The 27,743-nt window shown below is 45.7% G+C and overlaps 1 protein-coding gene across 3 annotated transcripts; it reads left to right on the forward strand.

Annotated features, from left to right (window-relative positions):
* The first annotated feature begins 180 nt into the window (after positions 1–180).
* On the forward strand, positions 181–26,530 carry LOC139576039 (pre-mRNA-splicing factor ATP-dependent RNA helicase PRP16-like). 3 transcript variants are annotated; one of them, XM_071401649.1, is made up of 25 exons: positions 181–864; positions 1,397–1,741; positions 1,876–2,081; positions 2,196–2,360; positions 2,474–2,642; positions 2,777–2,895; positions 3,005–3,078; positions 3,183–3,338; positions 3,477–3,638; positions 8,688–8,795; positions 8,881–9,005; positions 9,131–9,268; positions 9,613–9,799; positions 10,347–10,532; positions 10,825–10,965; positions 11,688–11,915; positions 12,987–13,094; positions 13,200–13,312; positions 19,662–19,870; positions 20,580–20,734; positions 20,874–21,029; positions 21,165–21,425; positions 21,594–21,689; positions 21,798–21,919; positions 24,453–26,530. In XM_071401649.1, exons 2-25 carry the CDS (start codon positions 1,413–1,415, stop codon positions 24,532–24,534), a joined length of 3,795 nt encoding a protein of 1,264 aa, XP_071257750.1. In that variant the 5' UTR covers positions 181–864; positions 1,397–1,412; the 3' UTR covers positions 24,535–26,530. The 3 variants fall into 3 exon arrangements, with proteins under 3 accessions (XP_071257750.1, XP_071257752.1, XP_071257751.1); XM_071401651.1 differs by having other exon boundaries at positions 1,879–2,081; XM_071401650.1 differs by having other exon boundaries at positions 577–686.
* The last annotated feature ends 1,213 nt before the right edge of the window (positions 26,531–27,743 follow it).

The raw sequence follows: 27,743 nt of genomic DNA on the forward strand, positions 1-27,743 counted from the left end.
TAAATACATCAAATAAAGCCTTCGTGTTCTTGGGCACAGGGACTATGGTGGTCTGCTTGAAACATGTTGGTATTACAGACTCAGTCAGGGACAGGTTGAAAATGTCAGTGAAGACACTTGCCAGTTGGTCAGCGCATGCTCGGAGTACACGTCCAGTTAATCCGTCTGGCCTTGTGAATGTTGACCTGTTTAAAGATCTTACTCACATCGGCTACGGAGAGCGTGATCACACAGCCGTCCGGATCAGCTGATGCTCTCAGTGTTACTTGCCTCGAAGCGTATGGTAGGCTCGCGTCACTGGGCAGCTCGCGGCTGAGCTTCCCTTTATAGTCTGTAATAGTTTGCAAGCCTTGCCACATCCGACAAGCGTCAAAGCCAGTGTAGTGCGATTCAAGTGTATAGGTGCAGGGTTAGATGGTGGTCCTATTCTCCTTTTCCCTTTTTTTGGTGACCAAAATGTGCAATTCGCACTCCAACCTGCGAAACGCAGCAATATGCAACTAGTCTACCGGAAAAAGTCACACAAAGAAGAAACTTGATTGTCCAGTGTTCTGGTACATCATTTTAATAAAGTTTTTTTAGGAATATCCCGTGGAATTGTGGGATAGCAATGGCGGCTTCTGTCTTTGTAAACAAAAAACGCATAATTTACAAAAGATAATAGCTAATGGTTTGAATCATTTCAAGTGGGTGGCACAGTTTTCGTACTTACATGAATGTTATTTTCCTAATAACTCCAGTTGTTAATGTTATTGAAGATCGTTTTTTGATTTACAATAAATACATGTGGCAGGTTTAGCTAGCTCGCTAAAAAAATACTAGCTAGTGTAAGCGTCTTGATAGACTCACCACCTATTGTTAAAGGTAAGCAAGCCCGTGTTTTATTAAATGGGATTTTACAACTGTACTGTAATATCGGGTGTATAGTCATACCTATTAGTTTAATTCCCTTTTTGTAACGTAATAGCTAACGTTAGCTCGCTATTTAATTCATTGGCTGAGCGATATCCAGTTATCTAGCTAGGTAACGTTATCTACTTTAACGTGTTTTATTTGAAGTCACGTCTGTCACTAAATTATAATCGTTTCTGCCGGTCGTTTATTGGCGTTAGATGTAGTAGTAACAAATATAATGTAAGTAGCTAGTGTAGCTACAGCACTGACTAAATAGCTACGTAGCTAGCTACTGTAGCAATCTAAAATACATTCCGTGAATTATTCAAGCGATTTTATACTTTTGATCGATTAGTTTAATGTATTAATCTCTCAAGTCGTTCAAATTTCCGTATGCAAAGTGCCTTTGGTTAAGTGTTTCGGTCTTAATTATCTGACACATCCTTAACGTTACAGAATTAGTAGTTGGCTAATCTCCCCAAAAATGTGGTATCCAATCCAGACAGTTGTTTGAGACCATGGAGGATGATGCGTCACTGCATCGACTGGAGGGCAGTGACCCCACTGCGCAGGTTGGCGGGCTGATTGTGAAGAAGAAGAGTGCAGCAGTAGAGCCTCATGTCTTTCGTGCACCCACTCCACGCACCTCTCTCCTGGGCCTGGATCTGCTGGCAGCTCAAAAGAGAAAAGAGCGTGAGGGCAAGGAGCAGGCTGAGGCTGACAGTGATGACAGGAATAACAAGAAATCCAAGGTATCCTCCTACAAGGATTGGGAGGAAGGGAAAAGTGATTCTGGATCTGATGAAGAAGACAAAGACGAGGAGGATCAAGGTGGTAAAAAAGAGAGGTATGTTATGTGATTTGGTTTGAGTTACTGTAGCCTCTTTTCGTACTGGCATAGAATACAAACTCCCTATCAAGAGATCTAAACTGATGCATGCAATGTTGTCTTATTGACACTTTATTCTATGTTTCATAAAGTAGCAGGAAGTACCGTGTAACTGGCTCAGAGACACCCTCTAACCCTGGAGGTGTCAGTGAAGAGTTCCGTCGCAAACACCAGCAGAGGGAGAAAGACCGGCGTGAGCATGGAATGTACGCCTCCTCCAAAGAGGACAAGAACAGAGAGAGGGAGAAGGACAGAGAGAGGATCAGAGATACGGACAGAGATCGAAGGGGTGAAAGAGGTGAGCAAAAAATGTATACATCTGCATGCACGTTGTTAATATTCTGGCAATAGCAATCTTTTCTATCTATTGTGTATTTCTGACTGAAGTAATTACTAACTGTTTTGATGGCAGATGAGCGGGAGCGCAGTAACAGCCGCGGCGGTGGCAGCAGCCGGTCGGAGCGTGGAGACCGCAGTGAGAGGAGTGAGCGCTCACAGAGAGAAGGCTGGTCCTCCGAACGCATCAGCCGGGGGAGCAAGAGAGAGGAGCCTCCAACGCCTCAGACACGCCCCAAAGGTCAGTAACCCTGCCACACCCCCGGACAGGCAGTTCTTTAAGGTCCTTAGGTCACGCTTACAATACACAAACCACTCTCTCTCTCCCTCCATTCTTCATACCCTTTGAATCAGATGGCACTCCCTCGCGCACCAGCTGGGATGAGGATGACAGCGGCTACGCCAGCTCACGCCGTTCCCACTGGGAATCGCCCTCTCCTGCCCCTTCACACAAGGATTCTGACAAGTCTGAACGGTCGGAGCGCAGCCCCCGCTCTGGACGGGAGAGTGAGAGGAAGGACAAGTAAGCAACTGCAGCTCAACACTTGTATGTTAATTTAACTGGGTTTAATAGTACTATTGAAAGACTCCTTTTCAGTGGCTATTAGAAATGTTATTTTCAGCTTTTAAATGAACTTTTGTTGTTTCTGTTCCCAGGTCAGTCAGAGGCCGGTATCCTGATGACACGCCCCTTCCCACCCCATCATACAAGTACAACGAATGGGCCAATGACAGGAAGCACTTGGGCTCCACTCCTCGTCTGTCCCGTGGGAAAGGTAAGCCCCTCCTCCTTCCCCTCTCCCTCTTCCCCCAGTCACGTTTGAGCTCTTATTAATGCTCTGATAAGGCTTGCTGATGTTTGTGGATTGTGTCTCTGTGCCCCAGGTAAGAATGAAGGAGAGGATGGCATCGCCTTTGATAATGATGATGAGAAGCAGCAGTGGGAGGAGGACCAGAAGGTGAGTGGTCATGTGGAGTCTTGGCAGTAACACAAATGAATAGCTTTCCCAACGTTCATAAATGCACATTTCTATGTATTGACTATTGCCCTGTGGTGTTGCAGCAAGCGGACAGAGACTGGTACATGATGGACGAAGGCTATGACGAGTTCCACAACCCACTGACCTCCACCTCTGAAGATTATGTGAAGAAGAGAGAGCAGATCCTGCAGAAGCAGACACAGAAACGCATCTCTGCCCAGAGACGACAGATCAATGAGGTATGGCACTGTGTTGCTACTCTATGACCACCTCCAGCCCTGGGTGCATGTAGCCCGTTTAGTTATCGTTAATACCATCCATGGATTTAAATTTTGTGTGTTTGTGTTTAACGATGCGTGTTGTGTTCCTCCTGCCAGGATAATGAGCGCTGGGAGACTAACCGCATGCTGACCAGTGGAGTGGTCCAGAGGCTGGAGGTGGATGATGACTTTGAGGAGGACAACGCTGCCAAGGTCCACCTGCTGGTTCACAACCTGGTCCCTCCCTTCCTGGACGGGAGGATAGTCTTCACCAAGCAGGTAATACATCATTACAGCACGTTATGGGCCAATGAAATTACCAACACACCTGTTTATTTGGACAGGGAAGCTAAAACTTTTAATTTGGCTCTATACTCCAGCATTTTGGATTTGGGATCAAATGTTTTGTGAGGCGACACTAGGGCTCTGACGATACCAGTGTCGCAATATTTTTTTCCATGGCAAAAATGAAAACGCTAAGCAGACCACTCTCTTTGGTCCTTTAAGAACCTGCTGTATGTAAAATATTCTGTACTATAGCTTGGAAGAAAAAGAAATGTGACTCTAGGTGACAGCATAATGATGTTTGTTTCCAACATTAGGGCAGTTTTCCTAAATAATTTAAATGTGCTTTGGGTTTTGTTTCCTTTACCAATAACAGGAGAGGGTAGCATTTTTGGGGGGGTATGATATTTATGCCTCTAACTTTCTCACTCATCATTATTCACAATTAATTCATGATTATTTGTAATCATGCTAGGATCCACATTAAAGTAGAAGTGTTCAGAAACATATTCTATTCTTATTTACAATGAAAGTGAGTCCAAAATGACACAATTTACCATTCCTTTCTATTGGGCACAACATAATCCGAAACACAACCAAAACAAACTGCACATGCATCCAACACGTTTCTAGGCTCAAAAGCTTAATGTAGTCATTGCATGTTAGGAATATGGGACCAAATACTAAACTTTCACAGAATTTAATACATTATTAGTGAATTTGTCCAAATACAGTGTCTTCAGAAAGTATTCACACCCCTTTACTTTTCCACATTTTGTTGTTGCACCTTGAATTAAAAATGTATTCATCTGAGATTTTAGGTCACTGGCCTATACACAATAATACCCCTTCATGTAAAAGTGGAATTATCTTTTTAGAAAGGTTTATAAATTCATTAAAAATACAAATCTGAAATGTCTTGAGTCAATAAGTATTCAACCCCTTTGTTATGGCAAGCCTAAATAAGTAAAGGAGTAAAAATGTGCCTAATAAGTTGCATGGACTCACTCACTGTGTGCAATAGTAGTGTTCTACAGGATCTTTTTATGAATACCTCTGTACCTCACACATACAATTATCTCGGTAAGGTCCCTCAGTCGAGCAGTGAAATTCAAACACAGATTCAACCACAAAGACCAGGGAGGTATTCCAATGCCTTGTAAAGTAGGGCACCTATTGGTAGACTGGTAATTTCTTTTCAGAAGAAGACATTGGATATCCCTTTGAGCAAGGTGAAGCTATTAATTACACTTTGGATGGCATATCAATACACCCAGTAACTACCAAGGTACAGGCGTCCTTCCTAACTCAGTTGCCGGTGAGGAAGGAAACAACTCAGGGATTTCACGATGAGGCCAATGGTAACTTTAAAACAGTTACAGAGTTCAATAGCTATTATAGGAGAATACTGAGGATGGATCAACAACATTGTCAATTAAGTTAGTATTGTGGAGTAACTACAGAGTGAAAAGCAGGAAGTCTGTGCACAATAAAAAAAATATTCCAAAACATGCATCCTGTTTGCAGTAAGGCACAAAAGTAAAACTGCAAAAAATGTGGCAAAGAAATGTTTGGGGAAAATTCAACACAACACATCACGGAGTACCACTCTTCATATTTTCAAGCATGGTGGTGGCTGCATCATGTTATGGGTCATGGCGAGGAATAGGGAGTTTTTTTAGGATAAAAAAAAAAAGGAATTGAGCTAAGCGCAGACAAAATCCTAGAGCAAAACCTGGTTGTTTGCTTTCCACCAGACACTGGGAGATAAATTCACCTTTCAGCAGCACAACACAAGGCCAAATATACAGTGCATTTGGAAAGTATTCAGACCCTTTGACTTTCTCCACATTTTGTTATAGCCTTATTCTAAAATTGATTCAATCGTTCCCCCCCCCCACAATCTACACACAATAATAATAATGATAATAATAATAATAATGACAAAGCAAAAACAGGTTTTTAGAAATGTTTGCAAATTTATTCCAAATAAAAAATGTAATCACATTTACATAAATATTTAGACCCTTTACTCAGTACTTTTGTTGAAGCACCTTTGGCAGCGATTACAGCCTCGAGTCTTCTTGGGTATGACGCTACAAGCTTTGCACACCTGTATTTGGGGAGTTTCTCCCATTCTTCTCTGCAGATCCTCTCAAGCTCTGTCAGGTTGGATGGGGAGTGTCGCTGCACAGCTTTTTTCAGGTCTCCCCAGAGATGTTCGATTGGGTTCAACTCCGGGCTCTGGCTGGGCCACTCAAGGACATTCGGAAACTTGTCCCGAAGCCACCCCTGCGTTGTCTTGGCTGTGTGCTTACGGTCGTTGTCCTGTTGGAAGGTGAACCTTCGCCACAGTCTCAGGTCCTGAGCGCTCTGGAGCAAGTTTTCATCAATGATCCCTCTGTACTTTGCTCTGATCATCTTTCCCTTGATCCTGACTAGTCTCCCAGTCCCTGCTGCTGAAAAACATCCCCACAGCATGATGCTGCCACCACCATGCTTCACTGTAGGGATGGTGCCAGGTTTCCACCATACGTGACGCTTGGCAGTCAGGCCAAAGAGGATCCATCTTGTTTCATCAAACCAAAGAATCTTGTTTTTCATGGTCTGAGAGTCCTGTCATGTGCCTTTTACTGAGGAGTGGCTTCTGTCTGGCCATTCTACAATGGCCTGATTTGGTGGAGCGCTTCAGAGATGGTTGTCCTTCTGGAAGGTTATCCCGTCTCCACAGAGGAACTCTGGAGCTCTGTCAGAGTGACCATCGGGTTCTTAGTCACCTCCCTGACCAAGGCCCTTCTCCCCCGATTGTTCAGTTTGGCCGGGTAGCCAGCTCCTGGAAGAGTCTTGGTGGTTCCAAACTTCTTCCATTTAAGAATGATGTAGGCCACTGTGTTCTTGGGGACCTTCAATGCTGCAGACATTTTGTGGACCCTTCTCCAAATCTTTTTGCTCTGATGTGCACTGTCAACTGTGGGAAGTCGGATGTTTACATACACCTTAGCCAAATACATTTAAACTCAGTTTTTCACAATTTCTGACATTTAATCCTAGTAAAAATTTCCTGTCTTAGGTCAGTTACTATCACCACTTTATTTTAAGAATGTGAAATGTCAGAATAACAGGAGATAATTATTTATTTCAGCTTTTATTTATTTCATCACATTCCCAGTGGGTCAGAAGTTTACATACACTCAATTAGTATTTGGTAGCATTGACTTTAAATTGTTTAATTTGGGTCAAACGTTTCGGGTAGCCTTCCACAAGCTTCCCACAATAAGTTGGGTGAATTTTGGCCCATTCCTCCTGACAGAGCTGGTGTAACTGAGTCAGGTATGTTGGCCTCCTTGCTCGCACACAAGAACTTTCAGTTCTGCCCACAAAATGTCTATGGGATTGAGGGCAGGGCTTTGTGATGGCCTCTCCAATTCCTTGACTTTGTTGTCCTTAAGCCTTTTTGCCACAACTTTGGAAGTATGCTTGGAGTCATTGTCCATTTAGAAGACCCATTTGCAACCAAGCTTTAACTTCCTGACTGATGTCTTGAGATGTTGCTTCAATATATCCACATGATTTTCCTTCCTCAAGATGCCATCTATTTTGTGAAGTGCACCAGTCCCTCCTGCAGCAAAGCACCCCCACAACATGATGCTGCCACCCCCGTGCTTCACGGTTGGGATGGTGTTCTTCGGCTTGCAAGCCTCCCCCTTTTTCCTCCAAACATAACGATGGTCATTATGGCCAAACAGTTCTATTTTTGTTTCATCAGACCAGAGGACATTTCTCCAAAAAGTACGATCTTTGTCCCCATGTGCAGTTGCAAACCATAGTCTGGCTTTTTCATAGCGGTTTTGGAGCAGTGGCTTCTTTCTTGCTGAGCGGCCTTTCAGGTTATGTCGATATAGGACTCGTTTTACTGTGGATATAGATACTTTTGTACCTGTTTCCTCCAGCATCTTCACAAGGTCCTTTGCTGTTGTTCTGTGGATTGATTTGCACTTTTCGCATCAAAATACATTCATTTCTAGGAGACAGAACGTGTCTCCTTCCTGAGCGGTATGATGGCTGCGTGGTCCCATGGTGTTTATACTTGCGTACTATTGTTTGTACAGATGAACGTGGTACCTTCAGGGGTTTGGAAATTGCTCTTAAGGATGAACCAGACTTGCCGAGGTCTACAATTTTTGAGGTATTGGCTGATTTCTTTTGATTTTCCCATGATGTCAAGCAAAGAGGCACAGAGTTTGAAGGTAGGCCTTGAAATACATCCACAGGTACACCTCCAATTGACTCAAATTATGTAAATTAGCCTATCAGAAGCTTCAAAGCGATGAAATCATTTTTTGTAATTTTCCAAGCTGTTTAAAAGCACAGTCAACTTAGTCTATGTAAACTTCTGACCCACTGGAATTGTGATACAGTGAATTATAAGTGAAATAATCTGTCTGTAAACAATTGTTGGAAAAATTACTTGTCATGCACAAAGTAGATGTCCTAACCGACTTGCCAAAACTATAGTTTGTTAACAAGAAATTAGTAGAGTGGTTGAAAAACGAGTTTTAATGACTCCAACCTAAGTGTATGTAAACTTCTGACTTCAACTGTAGACAGGTGTGTGCCTTTCCAAATCATGTCCAATCAATTTAATTTACCACAGGTGGACTCCAAGTTGTAGAAACATCTCAAGGATGATCAATGGAAACAGGATGCACCTGAGCTCAATTTTGAGGTTCTTAGGAAAGCGTCTGAATACTTATGCAAATAAGGTGACATTCTGTTCTGTCGCCTCGTATAAAACATTTGATCTCAAATTCAGAATGCTGGAGAATAGAGACAAATATGATTTTTTCTTCACTTTCCAAATATTTTGGGGAGTTTATATACTTTTAAGGTCTGAGCCATTGGCGGAGAGCTGTTGCAGGCTTGTTGAGGGATTGTGAGAGTCTGCTGATAAGTATTTGGAACTGGCTGAGTAATAACTAGTGGACTTACTATCAGAGTTGCTGTGTACTGAATGCGTACTGTTGCTGATTCTCTGTGCTGTAGCCGGAGCCTGTCATCCCTGTGAAAGACGCCACCTCTGACATGGCCATCATCTCCCGCAAGGGCAGCCAGCTGGTCCGCAAGCACCGCGAGCAGAAGGAACGCAAGAAGGTAGGCAATGTTTAAAACAGCAAACAGTACTTGATGGTATGGTTACTGGCTGAATATCTGACTGTTATTTTGATTGTTTCTCCAGGCTCAACAGAAACACTGGGAGCTGGCAGGCACCAAGCTGGGTGACATTATGGGCATCAAGAAGACCGAGGAAGGGGATAGCTCTGGGGGCAAGCCAGTGGGTGAGGATGGCAAGGTGGACTACAGGTAACAAGTCTTTTACTAAAGGCTTATTTTGTTTCCATTCTGAATGTTTATTAAACATCTGTTGTGACAAGAACATGTGACGAGAACAACCTCATTAATTCCCTCCCTCTCCTTCCTCCCTCCAGAACGGATCAGAAGTTTGCAGACCACATGAAAGATAAGAGTGAGGCCAGCAGTGAGTTTGCTAAGAAGAAGACCCTGCTGGAGCAGAGGCAGTATCTGCCCATCTTCGCTGTGAGGCAGCAGCTGCTCAACATCATCAGGTAGCTACTCTACTAGACCCGGCCTGGCTGTCCTGGGACCACTTATCACCCCCGGCCTTACCCCAGATGCAGGCTTTCATTCAGGATGTAGGATAAGACATGTATGGCAATGAAGGGGGGAGTTGGGGGCTGTGAAGTCAGAATGTTCATATGTGATTTACCTTTGGTTAGAGAATGACCACATCAAAGGTGACTTAGGTAATGCTAGACAGCATTTGTAAATCATTGACAAATACACTTCCAGATCTGTTTTCGTCAGCCGTTATTCATGTTTCCACAGTTTCGTAAGGTTGAAAGTCCCATCAGGATTCTAATGTTATTGGTTGTGATGTGATTCTGTCCAGGGACAACAGCATTGTGATCGTGGTGGGGGAGACGGGCAGTGGGAAGACCACCCAGCTGACCCAGTACCTTCACGAGGACGGCTACACCAGTTACGGCATGGTGGGCTGCACCCAGCCCCGCAGAGTGGCAGCCATGAGCGTGGCCAAGAGAGTCAGCGAGGAGCTGGGCAGCAACCTGGGAGAGGAGGTGAGCATTCAGCTGGCTTATGGAGGAGCCACTAGACAAACATGAACTAGATCTTAGAAACAGTGATCTATGGATCAGTCAAAGCAGTGGATAACTAGTCTTATCAGTTAACCCAGTGTAACAGACCTGGCAAGAGTATAACTAGTCTTATCAGTTAACCCAGTGTAACAGACCTGGCAAGAGTTTATGAACTGCAATGAACTTGTTTATAGAGGAACGGAAGTACTCCAGAACAGAATAAGTGTTTTTCCCCCCCCCACCAGATATCAATGTTCACTGTGTGTAAAGGTCATCTGTCAATTGATGTTGTGTCATGGTGCTGTCTTGGTTTTTTCCTTATGGATTTGATGCTTGTATTCATATGTTGTGCAACACTGCTATCTAGTGGTGATTCAGAGGTTGTACACCGCTTCCATTCTACAACTTGTAATGGAACTCTCGTCTCTTTGGTTGACCCGTAGCACTGCCGTTTGAAGGCCGTAATTCATACGTGGAATGTAAATGTATGTAGTTCACTACTAAACCATTCAGTTTTTTTGCTTTGCAGGTGGGTTATGCGATCCGTTTTGAGGACTGTACATCGGAGAAGACTGTGATAAAGTACATGACAGACGGTATCCTGCTGAGAGAGTCTCTCAGAGAGTCAGATCTGGACCACTACAGTGCTGTCATCATGGACGAGGCCCACGAACGCTCCCTCAACACAGATGTGCTGTTCGGCCTGCTACGAGAGGTGAGGGAGACACCTTTTCTCCAAGTCTTTTGTATGTTTATTGGATAGAGTGGTATAGAGGTGAAGGTTGGATCGAGAGTGCTGAAAGAGCAGTGGGCCGGATTCAAACCCATACTGGCAGTGATACATGTGTTCCAGGGCAGTGGCTTAGACTGCCAGACCAGGGAGACACTTTTAAAACTCCCTGGATGTTATTCAATTGTGATTCTTTTGCGTGCATATTTTTTATTCGGAGGCTTTGGTTGTCTTGTAAGCAGTAGTAGAACTCTCTGTCTCTGTCCTTTTCTTCCAGATTGTATCGAGGCGTTCTGACCTCAAGCTGATAGTCACCTCAGCCACCATGGACTCTGACAAATTTGCTGCGTTTTTCGGCAACGTTCCCATATTCCACATTCCAGGAAGAACATTCCCTGTAGACATCTTATTCAGCAAGGTATTGTGTCCAACTCTTCATTCAACATCCATTCATTATTATATATATATATATTTTCTTACAGGGAGTCAACACAGCCATTTAATTTGTATAATGACTTATACCCTGACTAGACCGGCCACATTTCGTGCGCGAGGGTTGCAAAATAAATGTACACATGCATGTTTTTCGGTCATTTAGTCCACACTACTTGGCTCTATTTCAGATGCTCGATGCAATGCAAGTCCCGCCTCTTCCATCTCCTTATTGGTTTTCACGAAGATACAAACCCATGTGGGTGCTTTAAAGACTAAGAGATTAATCAAAGATAACTAAGAACTAACTTGGTTTCACTTTTGTCTGTGGGTTAATCGTCATAGTAGAGAAACACACACACACATTTGTCAAATTTACAAAGAACCAGCTTAAAAGAGGACAATTTGCATGTCGGGTAAAATAACATCCCTGGAGAAACTGCGAGCAACAGCTATCTAGCTAAATGTCCATGAACGTTTCATGTGTTTTGACCTTTCCTGAAATGAATAGAATTGATTCACAGTTGGTTTTAGTATTTTAACCTGCGTGTAATGATCGCTCCTGGTGGGGATGGAGAAAATGATCACGTGCACAATGGACGCAGCCGCCTGGCCGGTTTAGTCATGGAGTAAGACTACTGTTATTTGTACCAAGGTAGTGTGTGGTTGCTGTGTATTCTAACAGTGTTGTGTATTATCTGAGTGCAGACTCCCCAGGAAGACTATGTGGAGGCAGCAGTGAAGCAGGCCTTACAGATCCACCTTAGTGGTATGGGGGGAGACATCCTCATCTTCATGCCTGGCCAGGAGGACATCGAGGTGACGTCAGACCAGATCGTGGAGCGTCTAGAGGATCTGGAAAGCGCCCCTCCTCTGACTGTACTGCCCATCTACTCCCAGCTGCCCTCTGACCTCCAGGCCAAGATCTTCCAGAAGGTAACCAATAACACCCAGTTACTGTTACACTAACATGTACAGTTGGAAATCTTTACATACTGCAGTATCCTTTGTACACAAGCATACTTGCTGTTAGGTAGTCGGAATGCATATACAGTGCATTCGGAAAGTATTCAGACCCCTTGACTTTTTCCACATTTTGTTAGGTTACAGCTTTATTCTAAAATTGATTAAATAAAAGATTTCCTCATCAATCTACACATAATACCCCATAATGACAAAGCAAAACCAGTAAAAAAACTAAAATATTCTTTGGTCTGATGAAACCAAGATTGAACTCTTTGTCCTGAATGCCAAGCGTCACGTCTGGAGGAAACCTGGCACCATCCCTACGTTGCAGCATGGTGGTGGTAGCATCATGCTGTGGGGATATTTTTCAGCGGCAGGGATTGGGAGACTAGTCAGGTTCGAGGGAAAGATGAACGGAGCAAATTACAGAGAGATCCTTGATGAAAACCTCCAGAGCGCTCAGGACCTGAGACTGGGGCGAAGGCTCACTGTCAAACAGGAAAACGATCCTAAACACACAGCCAAGACAATGCAGGAGTGGCTTCGGTACAAGTTTACAAATGTCCTTGAGTGGCCCAGACAGAGCCTGGACTTGAACCCGATCTCTAACATATCTGGAGAGACCTGAAAATAGCTGTACAGCGACCATCCCCATCCAACCTGACAGAGCTTGAGAGGATCTGCAGAGAAGAATGGGAGAAAATCCCCAAATACAAGTGTGCCAAGCTTGTAGCCTCATACCCAAGAAGACTGGAGGCTGTAATTGCTGCCAAAGGTGCTTCAACAAAGTACTGAGTAAAGGGTCTGAATACTTATGTAAAACATTTATTTTTGTCATTATGGGGTATTAAGTGTAGATTGATGAGGGGGAAACAGCAATTTAATCCATTTTAGAATTAGGCTGTAACGTAAAAAAGTGGAAAAAGTCAAGGGGTTTGAATACTTTCCGAAGGCACTGTATATTACACAAAAAGGAACACGTCCTTCTTACTGGTAAAGTGACGTGTAGCTAATGTCTTTGTTATGTTTTCTAACCGCCAGGCTCCAGATGGTGTGAGGAAGTGCATCGTTGCCACCAACATCGCCGAGACCTCCCTGACTGTGGATGGTATCATGTTTGTTGTGGATGCTGGATACTGCAAACTCAAGGTACCCTGTCACCCTCACTATCTTCCCCAGACTATCAAATGAAATAAGACAAACCATGTTAGGATAGTATTTCTGTGTTTGTTGCTGATATGTTCTCTTTGACAGGTGTTCAACCCTCGCATTGGCATGGATGCCCTGCAGGTGTACCCTATCAGCCAGGCTAACGCCAACCAGCGTGCGGGCAGAGCAGGCCGTACAGGGCCGGGCCAGTGTTACAGGTAAGTCACTGTCTACACACTCACTCAGTCTCACACTCCAAATGTGCAGTCCTCCCACCTTCCTCAGTTTCTAGAGGGCTGCCTTTGTCCTCCAGTTGTGGTAGAGAAGTATGGAGCCATAATGAAAGTGTAATGAAAGGCAGTTATTTGAAGGTGTCACCTTAGTGTGATGTTTGAGAGTTCCAGACAGGGCTAGCAGGAAGTAGTATTCACATGTCAAGAGTGTCCTGTCTTCTAGAAAGATACTTCAATACTCCTCTACATCTGATTGAAGCAGTCTGGAACTAAAATATTAGATCAGCCATATCTTCCCCCTTTCATGTCTATCTGGGCCTAGATACAGGAATAAACAGGCAGAATTACACAATTCTCCTCACTCTGCCTGCTATCTCATTCCAACCTCTCCTATCCACCAAAAAGGTAGAAAACCAGCTAACAACATTAGCATCCTTTTGTATGGTGAGCTGTGCTGAAACGGGTGTCAATCTGAAGCCCGATTGTGTTGTGTGTAATGCCGCCGCCGGTGTTTCATCCTCTGGCTGATGCACATCAAAGTTCCCCTCAGACGGGCTGTCCAGGCCTCTGATCTGCAAGGCGGCCGGGCTGCTTTCAAAGCCATCAGAGGCTGGGAGGGAGAGAAGGAGGGAGAATCCTAATCTCCACAGGATTTCATGCAGTTTAACTCTGTTTACAGCAGGGAGAATGTGACACAAAAGCCTGTTCTCTCTGAGATTTCACATGACCTTTCACCTATCTGTCATACTACACCAAGTTGAGGGAGATGGTGACACGCACACCAGACACAAGATTGTTTTGCCTTGTAAATGAGCTTGGAATTTTATAAAAGACCCTTCTACCAAGATTACCCCCCCTCACACACACACTCAGATCTGTGAAGAATCAATTTTGGAGTGGAGCTTTAGAGTGGGTGGGGCCTAGGCGTTTGGAGGGGTGGGAGGTGACGTGTGTGCGCCATGCTGGGTGACTCGACTTGTGTGGCGAATCTGCTACTCAAAGCACCTCTTAGCTGTGACTGCACCCAACACACACACACATCTCCAGCCCCGAGGACATTCACACAACCCGGCGTAAACAAACACAGATCATTCCCTCATAATGCACACACTTCAGAGGGATTAGCCACTAACTGAAATGGTTGAGAGATGCTTTGTTAGGCCAGACATATCAGTCTGAAGCAGCAATGGGAGCTGCTCTAAATAGTTTGGATAGTAAATACCTCATAAGTAGCTTGGTTAAATGTTTATCATGTGCAGTAGGCCTGTCTCTTTGCCCTTCTCTAAATGTCAGTTGGGGAGAGTTCAGCTTTCATGGAAACGGAGGCACTGTTACAGGGTGAGAGCACTGTGCCATTGTTACAGGGTGAGAGCACTGTGCCATTGTTACAGAGTGAGAGCACTGTGCCATTGTTACAGAGTGAGAGCACTGTGCCATTGTTACAGGGTTAGAGCACTGTGCCACTGTTACAGGGTGAGAGCACTGTGCCATTGTTACAGGGTGAGAGCACTGTGCCATTGTTACAGAGTGAGAGCACTGTGCCATTGTTACAGAGTGAGAGCACTGTGCCATTGTTACAGAGTGAGAGCACTGTGCCATTGTTACAGAGTGAGAGCACTGTGCCATTGTTACAGAGTGAGAGCACTGTGCCATTGTTACAGAGTGAGAGCACTGTGCCATTGTTACAGGGTGAGAGCACTGTGCCATTGTTACAGGGTGAGAGCACTGTGCCATTGTTACAGGGTGAGAGCACTGTGCCATTGTTACAGGGTGAGAGCACTGTGCCATTGTTACAGGGTTAGAGCACTGTGCCATTGTTACAGGGTGAGAGCACTGTGCCATTGTTACAGGGTGAGAGCACTGTGCCATTGTTACAGAGTGAGAGCACTGTGCCATTGTTACAGAGTGAGAGCACTGTGCCATTGTTACAGAGTGAGAGCACTGTGCCATTGTTACAGAGTGAGAGCACTGTGCCATTGTTACAGAGTGAGAGCACTGTGCCATTGTTACAGGGTGAGAGCACTGTGCCATTGTTACAGGGTGAGAGCACTGTGCCATTGTTACAGGGTGAGAGCACTGTGCCATTGTTACAGAGTGAGAGCACTGTGCCATTGTTACAGAGTGAGAGCACTGTGCCATTGTTACAGAGTGAGAGCACTGTGCCATTGTTACAGGGTGAGAGCACTGTGCCATTGTTACAGGGTGAGAGCACTGTGCCATTGTTACAGGGTGAGAGCACTGTGCCATTGTTACAGGGTGAGAGCACTGTGCCATTGTTACAGGGTGAGAGCACTGTGCCATTGTTACAGGGTGAGAGCACTGTGCCATTGTTACAGGGTGAGAGCACTGTGCCATTGTTACAGGGTGAGAGCACTGTGCCATTGTTACAGGGTGAGAGCACTGTGCCATTGTTACAGGGTGAGAGCACTGTGCCATTGTTACAGGGTGAGAGCACTGTGCCATTGTTACAGGGTGAGAGCACTGTGCCATTGTTACAGGGTGAGAGCACTGTGCCATTGTTACAGGGTGAGAGCACTGTGCCATTGTTACAGGGTGAGAGCACTGTGCCATTGTTACAGGGTGAGAGCACTGTGCCATTGTTACAGGGTGAGAGCACTGTGCCATTGTTACAGGGTGAGAGCACTGTGCCATTGTTACAGGGTGAGAGCACTGTGCCATTGTTACAGGGTGAGAGCACTGTGCCATTGTTACAGGGTGAGAGCACTGTGCCATTGTTACAGGGTGAGAGCACTGTGCCATTGTTACAGGGTGAGAGCACTGTGCCATTGTTACAGGGTGAGAGCACTGTGCCATTGTTACAGGGTGAGAGCACTGTGCCATTGTTACAGGGTGAGAGCACTGTGCCATTGTTACAGGGTGAGAGCACTGTGCCATTGTTACAGGGTGAGAGCACTGTGCCATTGTTACAGGGTGAGAGCACTGTGCCATTGTTACAGGGTGAGAGCACTGTGCCATTGTTACAGGGTGAGAGCACTGTGCCATTGTTACAGGGTGAGAGCACTGTGCCATTGTTACAGGGTGAGAGCACTGTGCCATTGTTACAGGGTGAGAGCACTGTGCCATTGTTACAGGGTGAGAGCACTGTGCCATTGTTACAGGGTGAGAGCACTGTGCCATTGTTACAGGGTGAGAGCACTGTGCCATTGTTACAGGGTGAGAGCACTGTGCCATTGTTACAGGGTGAGAGCACTGTGCCATTGTTACAGGGTGAGAGCACTGTGCCATTGTTACAGGGTGAGAGCACTGTGCCATTGTTACAGGGTGAGAGCACTGTGCCATTGTTACAGGGTGAGAGCACTGTGCCATTGTTACAGGGTGAGAGCACTGTGCCATTGTTACAGGGTGAGAGCACTGTGCCATTGTTACAGGGTGAGAGCACTGTGCCATTGTTACAGGGTGAGAGCACTGTGCCATTGTTACAGGGTGAGAGCACTGTGCCATTGTTACAGGGTGAGAGCACTGTGCCATTGTTACAGGGTGAGAGCACTGTGCCATTGTTACAGGGTGAGAGCACTGTGCCATTGTTACAGGGTGAGAGCACTGTGCCATTGTTACAGGGTGAGAGCACTGTGCCATTGTTACAGGGTGAGAGCACTGTGCCATTGTTACAGGGTGAGAGCACTGTGCCATTGTTACAGGGTGAGAGCACTGTGCCATTGTTACAGGGTGAGAGCACTGTGCCATTGTTACAGGGTGAGAGCACTGTGCCATTGTTACAGGGTGAGAGCACTGTGCCATTGTTACAGGGTGAGAGCACTGTGCCATTGTTACAGGGTGAGAGCACTGTGCCATTGTTACAGGGTGAGAGCACTGTGCCATTGTTACAGGGTGAGAGCACTGTGCCATTGTTACAGGGTGAGAGCACTGTGCCATTGTTACAGGGTGAGAGCACTGTGCCATTGTTACAGGGTGAGAGCACTGTGCCATTGTTACAGGGTGAGAGCACTGTGCCATTGTTACAGGGTGAGAGCACTGTGCCATTGTTACAGGGTGAGAGCACTGTGCCATTGTTACAGGGTGAGAGCACTGTGCCATTGTTACAGGGTGAGAGCACTGTGCCATTGTTACAGGGTGAGAGCACTGTGCCATTGTTACAGGGTGAGAGCACTGTGCCATTGTTACAGGGTGAGAGCACTGTGCCATTGTTACAGGGTGAGAGCACTGTGCCATTGTTACAGGGTGAGAGCACTGTGCCATTGTTACAGGGTGAGAGCACTGTGCCATTGTTACAGGGTGAGAGCACTGTGCCATTGTTACAGGGTGAGAGCACTGTGCCATTGTTACAGGGTGAGAGCACTGTGCCATTGTTACAGGGTGAGAGCACTGTGCCATTGTTACAGGGTGAGAGCACTGTGCCATTGTTACAGGGTGAGAGCACTGTGCCATTGTTACAGGGTGAGAGCACTGTGCCATTGTTACAGGGTGAGAGCACTGTGCCATTGTTACAGGGTGAGAGCACTGTGCCATTGTTACAGGGTGAGAGCACTGTGCCATTGTTACAGGGTGAGAGCACTGTGCCATTGTTACAGGGTGAGAGCACTGTGCCATTGTTACAGGGTGAGAGCACTGTGCCATTGTTACAGGGTGAGAGCACTGTGCCATTGTTACAGGGTGAGAGCACTGTGCCATTGTTACAGGGTGAGAGCACTGTGCCATTGTTACAGGGTGAGAGCACTGTGCCATTGTTACAGGGTGAGAGCACTGTGCCATTGTTACAGGGTGAGAGCACTGTGCCATTGTTACAGGGTGAGAGCACTGTGCCATTGTTACAGGGTGAGAGCACTGTGCCATTGTTACAGGGTGAGAGCACTGTGCCATTGTTACAGGGTGAGAGCACTGTGCCACTGTTACAGGGTGAGAGCACTGTGCCACTGTTACAGGGTGAGAGCACTGTGCCACTGTTACAGGGTGAGAGCACTGTGCCACTGTTACAGGGTGAGAGCACTGTGCCACTGTTACAGGGTGAGAGCACTGTGCCACTGTTACAGGGTGAGAGCACTGTGCCACTGTTACAGGGTGAGAGCACTGTGCCACTGTTACAGGGTGAGAGCACTGTGCCACTGTTACAGGGTGAGAGCACTGTGCCACTGTTACAGGGTGAGAGCACTGTGCCACTGTTACAGGGTGAGAGCACTGTGCCACTGTTACAGGGTGAGAGCACTGTGCCACTGTTACAGGGTGAGAGCACTGTGCCACTGTTACAGGGTGAGAGCACTGTGCCACTGTTACAGGGTGAGAGCACTGTGCCACTGTTACAGGGTGAGAGCACTGTGCCACTGTTACAGGGTGAGAGCACTGTGCCACTGTTACAGGGTGAGAGCACTGTGCCACTGTTACAGGGTGAGAGCACTGTGCCACTGTTACAGGGTGAGAGCACTGTGCCACTGTTACAGGGTGAGAGCACTGTGCCACTGTTACAGGGTGAGAGCACTGTGCCACTGTTACAGGGTGAGAGCACTGTGCCACTGTTACAGGGTGAGAGCACTGTGCCACTGTTACAGGGTGAGAGCACTGTGCCACTGTTACAGGGTGAGAGCACTGTGCCATTGTTACAGGGTGAGAGCACTGTGCCATTGTTACAGGGTGAGAGCACTGTGCCATTGTTACAGGGTGAGAGCACTGTGCCATTGTTACAGGGTGAGAGCACTGTGCCATTGTTACAGGGTGAGAGCACTGTGCCATTGTTACAGGGTGAGAGCACTGTGCCATTGTTACAGGGTGAGAGCACTGTGCCATTGTTACAGGGTGAGAGCACTGTGCCATTGTTACAGGGTGAGAGCACTGTGCCATTGTTACAGGGTGAGAGCACTGTGCCATTGTTACAGGGTGAGAGCACTGTGCCATTGTTACAGGGTGAGAGCACTGTGCCATTGTTACAGGGTGAGAGCACTGTGCCATTGTTACAGGGTGAGAGCACTGTGCCATTGTTACAGGGTGAGAGCACTGTGCCATTGTTACAGGGTGAGAGCACTGTGCCATTGTTACAGGGTGAGAGCACTGTGCCATTGTTACAGGGTGAGAGCACTGTGCCATTGTTACAGGGTGAGAGCACTGTGCCATTGTTACAGGGTGAGAGCACTGTGCCATTGTTACAGGGTGAGAGCACTGTGCCATTGTTACAGGGTGAGAGCACTGTGTGAAGTCATATCAGTGCCATGCAGAGCAGGTGGTGAAGACAGCATCTCCAGACCTGTCACTCTATGGAGCAATTGTGCGTTTCGAAAAAATATGTGTCTGCTAGATTATTCAATAACCTCCCCCGTCGTTGTCGCTCTCACTCCATCTCTCCCTCTCTCCTCCTCTGTCCATCCAGGCTGTACACCCAGAGTGCCTTCAAGAATGAGATGTTAACCACCACCATCCCAGAGATTCAGCGGACCAACCTGGCCAACGTGGTGCTGCTGCTAAAATCCCTGGGGGTCCAGGACCTGCTGCTCTTCCACTTCATGGACCCCCCGCCTGAGGACAACATGCTGAACTCCATGTACCAGCTGTGGATCCTGGGGGCCCTGGACAACACAGGTGGGTCTCTGCCCTGGCCTGGCCTGGACCACATCACTCAAGATTAGGCCACTAAATGTACAAATTGATCAAATATAATAATTTATCTCAGAAAACAAGGTTAAAATAGGTTGGGATAAGTATGTGTTCCCCACCAGCAATACAGCCAACAGATTAACAATAACTACTTCATGTGCGAGGAGAGACTTGGATGATGGAACTAGTCAATAGGTTGCTTTAATGGTATGTACATGCACTGCACACCGTAAAGTATAGAGCTAGGTAGCACTGTGGTGTAGGTAGTGGAGTAATTGTATAGTGCTTTATCCTCTGTTAGATTTGACTGGCTGAGTCTCATCTGTCTCATCTGAGCCAGATCCCTGGGGATTAGGGGATTTGGTGTCTGTGGAGGACTTTTGACGTTTGCCTGTGTGGTGTGTTAACAGCAGATTATCTCTGATTTAAGGTTTACCTGGCCAATACAGCCTGTTCTGCCTCTGCACTTTCCCTCTAAGCTCCTTTATAGTCTGTCATGTAATCATTTAAATCAGAGCTGGCAAAGTTTGATTTAAATATGTTTTTGTAACCATCCTCCTATGTCAGCACTTTCTCTCTCGCTCGGTCTCTCTCTCTCTCTCTCAGCGCTATAGACAGGAAGGTGTCACCTGTATTGTGTTCCCCCTCTCCTCTGTCTGTAGACAGGAAGTGTTATTATTTGTGTACCCCTCAGGTTCCCTGACGCCCACTGGGAGGCTGATGGTGGAGTTCCCTCTGGACCCGGCTCTGTCCAAGATGCTGATCGTATCATGTGACATGGGCTGCAGTGCTGACATCCTCATCATCGTCTCCATGCTGTCTGTACCGGCCATCTTCTACAGGCCTAAGGTAGATGTCATTGAGATCGCCAACCAATGAATGTCTTAATGTGTTGCTAATGTTTGTTTATCTTACTGTTAAGAAAAATTCACATTACTCACTGGACAGTTGTGACCCCTGTATTTCCTCTGTGTCCTGACCTTTCCAGGGTCGTGAGGAGGAGAGTGACCAGGTGAGGGAGAAGTTCTCGGTCCCAGAGAGTGACCACCTGACCTACCTGAACGTCTACCTGCAGTGGAAGAACAACAACTACTCCAGCATCTGGTGCAACGAACACTTCATCCACACCAAGGCCATGCGAAAGGTCAGACCACGCCCCTGTCCTTTACCCTCTCTGACCAGTCTCCCTGGCTTAGGATCGAAATGCACTTGATTCCCACTTTGCATCACAAGTGTCACACGCTGAGCAATGTGTATTGAATGTCCTCTTGTGTTTTAGGTGCGCGAGGTCCGCTCCCAGCTCAAAGACATCATGGTGCAGCAGAGGATGAACCTGGTGTCCTGTGGCTCAGACTGGGACATCATCAGGAAGTGTATCTGTGCTGCCTACTTCCACCAGGCAGCCAAGCTGAAGGGCATAGGGGAGTATGTGAACGTGAGGACAGGCATGCCGTGTCACCTCCACCCCACCAGCTCTCTGTTTGGCATGGGCTACACCCCAGACTACATCACCTACCACGAGCTGGTCATGACCACCAAGGTAACAGACCCAGCCTCCACACAGCTACGCTATGATCTGGACTGTTCAGAGATGAAGGTGTTCTACACCTTGACACACCAGAAAGAGCTGTCATATATATTAGCCTTCTAGCTCTGTTACTGTGTTCTAATGTGTTGTAACCTGTGTTGTTTGATGTCCCTCCTGTAGGAGTACATGCAGTGTGTGACTGCGGTGGATGGGGAGTGGCTGGCTGAGCTGGGGCCCATGTTCTACAGTGTCAAACAGGCAGGGAAGAGCAGGATGGTAAGCTCTTCGGCCCTTACTTCCTCCCTCCCTACGTCTCATGGTTAATTCCTCCTCCCTCTGTCCTTTTCTCTCCTCTCACCCCTCTGTTCCTCTCTCTCTGTGCAGGAGAACCGGCGGCGGGCCAAGGAGGAGATCACTAACATGGAGGAGGAGATGTCTCTGGCGGAGCAGCAACTGAGGAGCAGGAGAGAGGATCAGGACAGGAAAAGTAATGTGGGCAGCGTCAGGTATACTCATCTATCTTCATCTATTCTTCACAGAGAGGTTTCACTCTGACAATAGTCCCAGTCGCTATTAAATAGACCGCCGCGGCCCCACCCGCCTGTGGGGAAAATGACCTGTGGTTACCTTGGTTACCCAATTGGCTCACAGCAAAATCTTGACCTTTTTCAAACGCAAGTTCCTTACAAAGCTACATTTAATAAAAGTACATGTCTAAAGATTACTTTTCAACACTGCCGAGTGTTTCCGCTACTTAGAAAAACGTAATATTGAAAGGCTTCCCTCATGCCCCTTTTCATGACGCCGCTTACTTTAGCCATGTGAGTGCTAGCTAGCTACCAACCAGAACATTAAGCTAGCCAAGACCAACAACACACTATAAAGCTACAAGTAGTGAGTGGAATTACAACCAGACTGTACTTAACAAGTTAAACGTCTTACCTGTGATTAAATATTTTCTACACACAAAGCTACATGTAGCCTACTTGGATTACCGCGTCCCTACATTTCCCACACCGAATAGCCTGAAGCCACAGGGCTCTTCTCGCAGGCTCTATTTCCCTACGTGGGAGCATTGCAAACCGTAGGTCAGGATTTTTTACCTGGTTAAATGTACATCGAACAACATTGCAGCTTTTCTGCATGTTTTGTTATTTCTGTATAACAAAAAATCGTCAGCAAAGTTTGCTCTTTTACAATGGGGGTCAATGGGAAATGTTATTTTTTCAGAATGGGCCACTTCCGAGTCGTAGAAACTGGTTAATTTTGCTGCTTCTCTACCCATCTCTCTCTAATTATCTCTGCCTCTCCTTCTCTCTTATACTCTCTGTCTTCTCTACCATATCTCTCTCTAATTATCTCTGCCTCTCCTTCTCTCTTATACTCTCTGTCTTCTCTACCATATCTCTCTCTAATTCTCTGCCTCTCCTTCTCTCTTATACTCTCTGTCTTCTCTACCATATCTCTCTCTAATTCTCTGCCTCTCCTTCTCTCTTATCCTCTCTGTCTTCTCTACCATCTCTCTCAATTATCTCTGCCTCTCCTTCTCTCTTATCCTCTCTGTCTTCTCTACCATCTCTCTCAATTATCTCTGCCTCTCCTTCTCTCTTATCCTCTCTGTCTTCTCTACCATCTCTCTCAATTATCTCTGCCTCTCCTTCTCTCTTATCCTCTGTCTTCTCTACCATCTCTCTCTCTAATTCTCTGCCTCTCCTTCTCTCTTATCCTCTCTGTCTTTTCTACCTCTCTCACTTTCCATGATGAGCTTTTCTCACCTCCAGACGAGACAAAAATAAATAATATTGACTCCTGGCTGACCCCCATTACTGCTGCAATTTAAATGGTGCCACAGCAGAGGGGAGAAAGGAGACAGTGTTTATTTTCAAATTAGAAGGGATACTTTTTTTAAATTTTGCACCCATTCCATAAGGCTCACAAAAGAGATGGGTTTGGGAGGGAAAAAAATAACACTTTGATATAGCAATAAATCTGCTGATTAATTAACAATAAGAGTGTGTGTCTGTCAGACAGTCTCCAAAATAATCACATTAAAACGTAGAGGATTAAGGAATAGATTACAGAGCGAGTGCCTCAGAATTATGATAATAAACATGGCCGGCTCTCGTGGGCTGTCAGCTGCTTTTGTCCGCCTCTGTTTGTGAACACAAGCATCCCTTCACCGTGCCGGGGCCCCATGAAACACTTCTACTACACATTTTGATCTGGTTCCTGTCTGTCATTCAGCAACCCCCCACCCTTACTCAGATAAGTGGGCTCAAAGCTTTAAGTCAGTGATTTTACGGGAGCTTTTATTCAATGTAAATGCAGAGCTGTGAGAAGTGTTCTGTCCTTGTATGTGAAAGTGGTGGTAGGAATGAGGGTGCTGTCTTCCCTCTGTGTTGTGTTCACCAAACACCTGTGTGTGGAAAGAAGAGTGGCCCTCAGACAGAGAGCTCTTAAAGCACTTGACAACAATATGTCTGTCTACTAGACCTAGAAGGATCCATCCTGCTTCCAAACTCTGTTTTTACTGAGGATTATGTAAAGGGAGGCACATTAGTTAGGATTTGGCTTTAATCTCAGCCAGGCTGTCCTCCTCACTTCTCCATAGCCTCCTACCAGCAGGCCTCTCAGGATGTGTGTGTGTGTGAAAGACATTGGAAAATAAAGGTGAAAGACTATCTTAGCCTCTAGAAATCACCTTGTTTAATTTAATTAATACATTAATACATTTTGAAGGCCTGAGGACATTGTTGTAATTTGTCAAATGTGACTTTAGCTGGGGTGGACAGAGGGGGGCAGAACTGAGGGATGAAGGGAAAGACTGGGTTTATGACCTGATGGCTGTAATTGCTGGTGTGTGTGAGGACTGAGGAGGGAATGCTGGGTAGTGTCAGAGTGTCGCGCTGCTGTAATTAAAGATGATAGATTTTGCTGTCAGCGGCGTCCGCTTATCCCTCCCTACTAGCCTGTCCCCCCCCCTGCTAAAAAAAAAAAATCTTCTGTCATTGCCAATTGTTTATTCTTTTGTCTCGATAGGGCTGTGAAAATCTGCACCCCGGGAAGGAAGGAGGAGGCACCCATGACCCCAAAGCGCACCCCAGCTCGTTTTGGGCTCTAGAGCTTCTCTGTTAAGACTTAAACACTTGACCTCACCACTAAATATCACCTGTATGTGTACCATACCATCACTGGATGAGCCTTGCTGAGAGGGCTTGGAAAACTGTCCCCTCCTATTGTTCGGTACCAGCTGCAGTTCAGACAGAGGCCAGCAGAGGTAGAACTTGTATAAGGCATGAGGCTCCCGTAACAGACCTTTTCTGTCAGCAAATCCACATAGCGTCCCACATTTTTATGTGCAGAGAGATACAGTATACGGCTGTTAGAATGCAGTATTTTCTATTTCTGTAAAGTAAGTAAAACCCAATGATGAAACATCATTGAAAAGGTATCGTCTTTAAAGGGTATTTGATATACCTTGAAAATCTGTCAAAGCATTTATCATAATCCTTCACAGGCTAGTGTCCAAGCAGGAAACCTTTAGTTGTTCCATCTCCTACTGTACCCTACAAGGGGCTGTTTTCTTGATGGTAGCCTTTCCCGATCAATATAAACTATGTTCAATAAGGTTGGGAATTGCCAGGGACCTCACCATATTAGCATGATACTTTGGTGCCGATACGATATGTATTGCGATTCGATACTGTGATTTTATTGTGAGTCGATGTTCTGAACATATTGCTCACCATATATCTGCTGCAGAGGGACAAGAGAGAGATCCATGAGAAACGAGTTTTGATCAGTCATGGAAATAAAAGTTCTGAATACAAAAGATGGAGAACAAGAAATGGAAGGAAAAATACTGGTGTTTTGGTGCAGGTACAGGCAACTAGCACAAAAATAATATTGTGATATTGTCAAAACAATACGAAATATCGTCAAATAATATCCCGATATGTAACTGTATAGACCCCCCCCCCCCATCATTAGTGTTTAAGTAGTGCTGCATTGTGCTGTCAGTCATAAGTGGACAGCTGGTCCAAACTAGTCTGATCCTGTAGTGTGTTCATTGGGCTGTATGTCATTCAGTGTGAGTAGAGAGAGGAGGCAGAAGTAGCACTGTCGTGTGTCCATGAATTCTGCCTGATTTATTTTTTTCAATTTCATCATGTCCCTCTCAAATCTCCTTCAAGAGATCATTTTCACCTTGTACAACTGGCTGACCTCTGTATCTTTTGTATGTCGTGTGTAGCAAATGGCCTGTGCCATGGTGAAGTGCCCCTTCACTGACTGAAGCATTATCCAAACTGTGCTTGTGGCATGAATGGCTCAGACATATCTGGAGCTACCTTAACACCCTTCATGCAAACTGTTTGGAGGACAAGCTTTAGCAATTGAGCTTTTCCTAACCCCATTAGCCCTCCACAGCACTGCAATATTCCTCAGCTTCTCTCCGTTTACACATGAATGTCAGAACCTGGATGAAACTCATGACAGCCTCTCATGGTCCTTGTGTTGAAAATGACCACCAATTTTATCTTGAGATTCCCCTCCAAGTCAAGTGGGTGAATGATCCCAGAAATATATTTTGCAGGGCCCATGGTTGGAGTTGATATGTGTGTGTAACTGTGGCACGTCTCTTAGATCAGGGTTTCCTTAACTCGGTCCCAGGTGCACGTTTTGGTTTTTGCCATAGCACTACACAGCTGATTCAAATAATCAAAGCTTAATGATTAGTTGGTTATTTGATTCAGCTGTGAAGTCCTAGGGCAAAAACCAAAACGTGCACCTAGGGGTCCCCAGGACTGAGTTTCGGAAACCCTGTCTTACATCATGTCTCTTCACCAGACTGATATGTCCTGCACTTGAGTAGTCAGGTTTAGCAAGGTGTTTCAGCAAGTTCAAAGCGGTGGACTTGATTCTGAAGTCATTCATTCTCTGTGTACTAGATTGACTTTGTATAGTTTTGTACAGACCAGTATCTTGTCTTGTTGGTGGTCAGTGATTCTGTTTTGTGATGTGAAATTAGGTTCTGGTAACACCAGCCCATGGTTTGCGAATATAATTTTTAACTTGACTACAGTTTGGGAACTGAAAATAAATTGTCTTATTTTTTACTCTGTTGGTTTATGTGTCCTTGATTCCCTCACCACAGGTAAAACAAAGTAAACAGTATCTGTCAGAGCCTAAGGGCTCGATTCAATTTGCATTGCGGAAGTTCTGTAGTAAAGCGCAATTGAAATGTAAAGGTCATTTCTGATTGAGCCGACATGCAGCGTTTACTGTGAATGCAGTCTGCGTGAACGCGGGAGCATTGCCTTTAAGGGCTGGAATCAATCTGTAGCGCCGAATATCAGCATTATGGCGGGATTTGAAATGTAATGGCAATGTATCCGCAGAGACTGCATGTCTAAATCGAAAATGATCTTACCATTTCTACAGCGCTACAACGCAGATCTTCGGTGCTACGGATTGAATCCAGCCCTACATTTCAATCATGCTATACCGCGGAACTTCAGCGATTACGGATTGAATCCATCTCCTAAACCTCATGTCTGAGCTAATGATCAATGCTTGAAGGGCTGGATTCAATCCGTATCACGGAAGATCTGCGTTTATAGCTCAGATTAAATTTTAAAGGGACTGTTCGCGGAGACTGCATTCATGGTAAACTGCATAGGCTATGTCGGCTCAATCGGAAATTACCTTTACATTTGAACACGGATCTTCTGTGATACAGATTTTATTCAGCCCATAGTCCATGTTTATGTAGTTTAGTCCTGTCTTTTACCTATGTAATCACCTGCTAATGATTGACAGGTGGATAGGTTTTCATGTATATAACCTGCTAATGTCTGACTAGTAGTGACTACAGTTCCAACAGCTTTCCTGCCAGAGAATGGTGAACCTTGCCCAACAACCCAATGTGAATAAATATGCAGCTAATCATGGCCCGCTCATTAGTGGCGCCAGACCTGTGCGTAATTCATTTTGCTTTTCCCAGCAGCCCTTGGGTTTTACACACATGCTCGCACATACACACACAATTCAATTATTGGCTGCAGCCAGAGAATATTTAATCAGCCGCTGATCTGGCAGAAAGGTGAGGTGACACTTTCTAATTATAATTATGATGGATGACCCTCCTTGGCCAAACAAAGCAGTGTCTTTTTTTACTCTTTTCTAAATGTTTCTCCCAGCCAGGTAGCATGGATTTATGTGGTATTTTGTACTTTTTTCTCATATGTTTGACCATAGGGGTGAAGTGCAAAGGTCATGATGACTGATTTCACTGTGTAGCAGAGTAGAAATAGCTCAACATCTGCTCAC

This window comes from Salvelinus alpinus, chromosome 5, assembly GCF_045679555.1.
Source record: "Salvelinus alpinus chromosome 5, SLU_Salpinus.1, whole genome shotgun sequence".
NCBI lineage: Eukaryota > Metazoa > Chordata > Actinopteri > Salmoniformes > Salmonidae > Salvelinus > Salvelinus alpinus.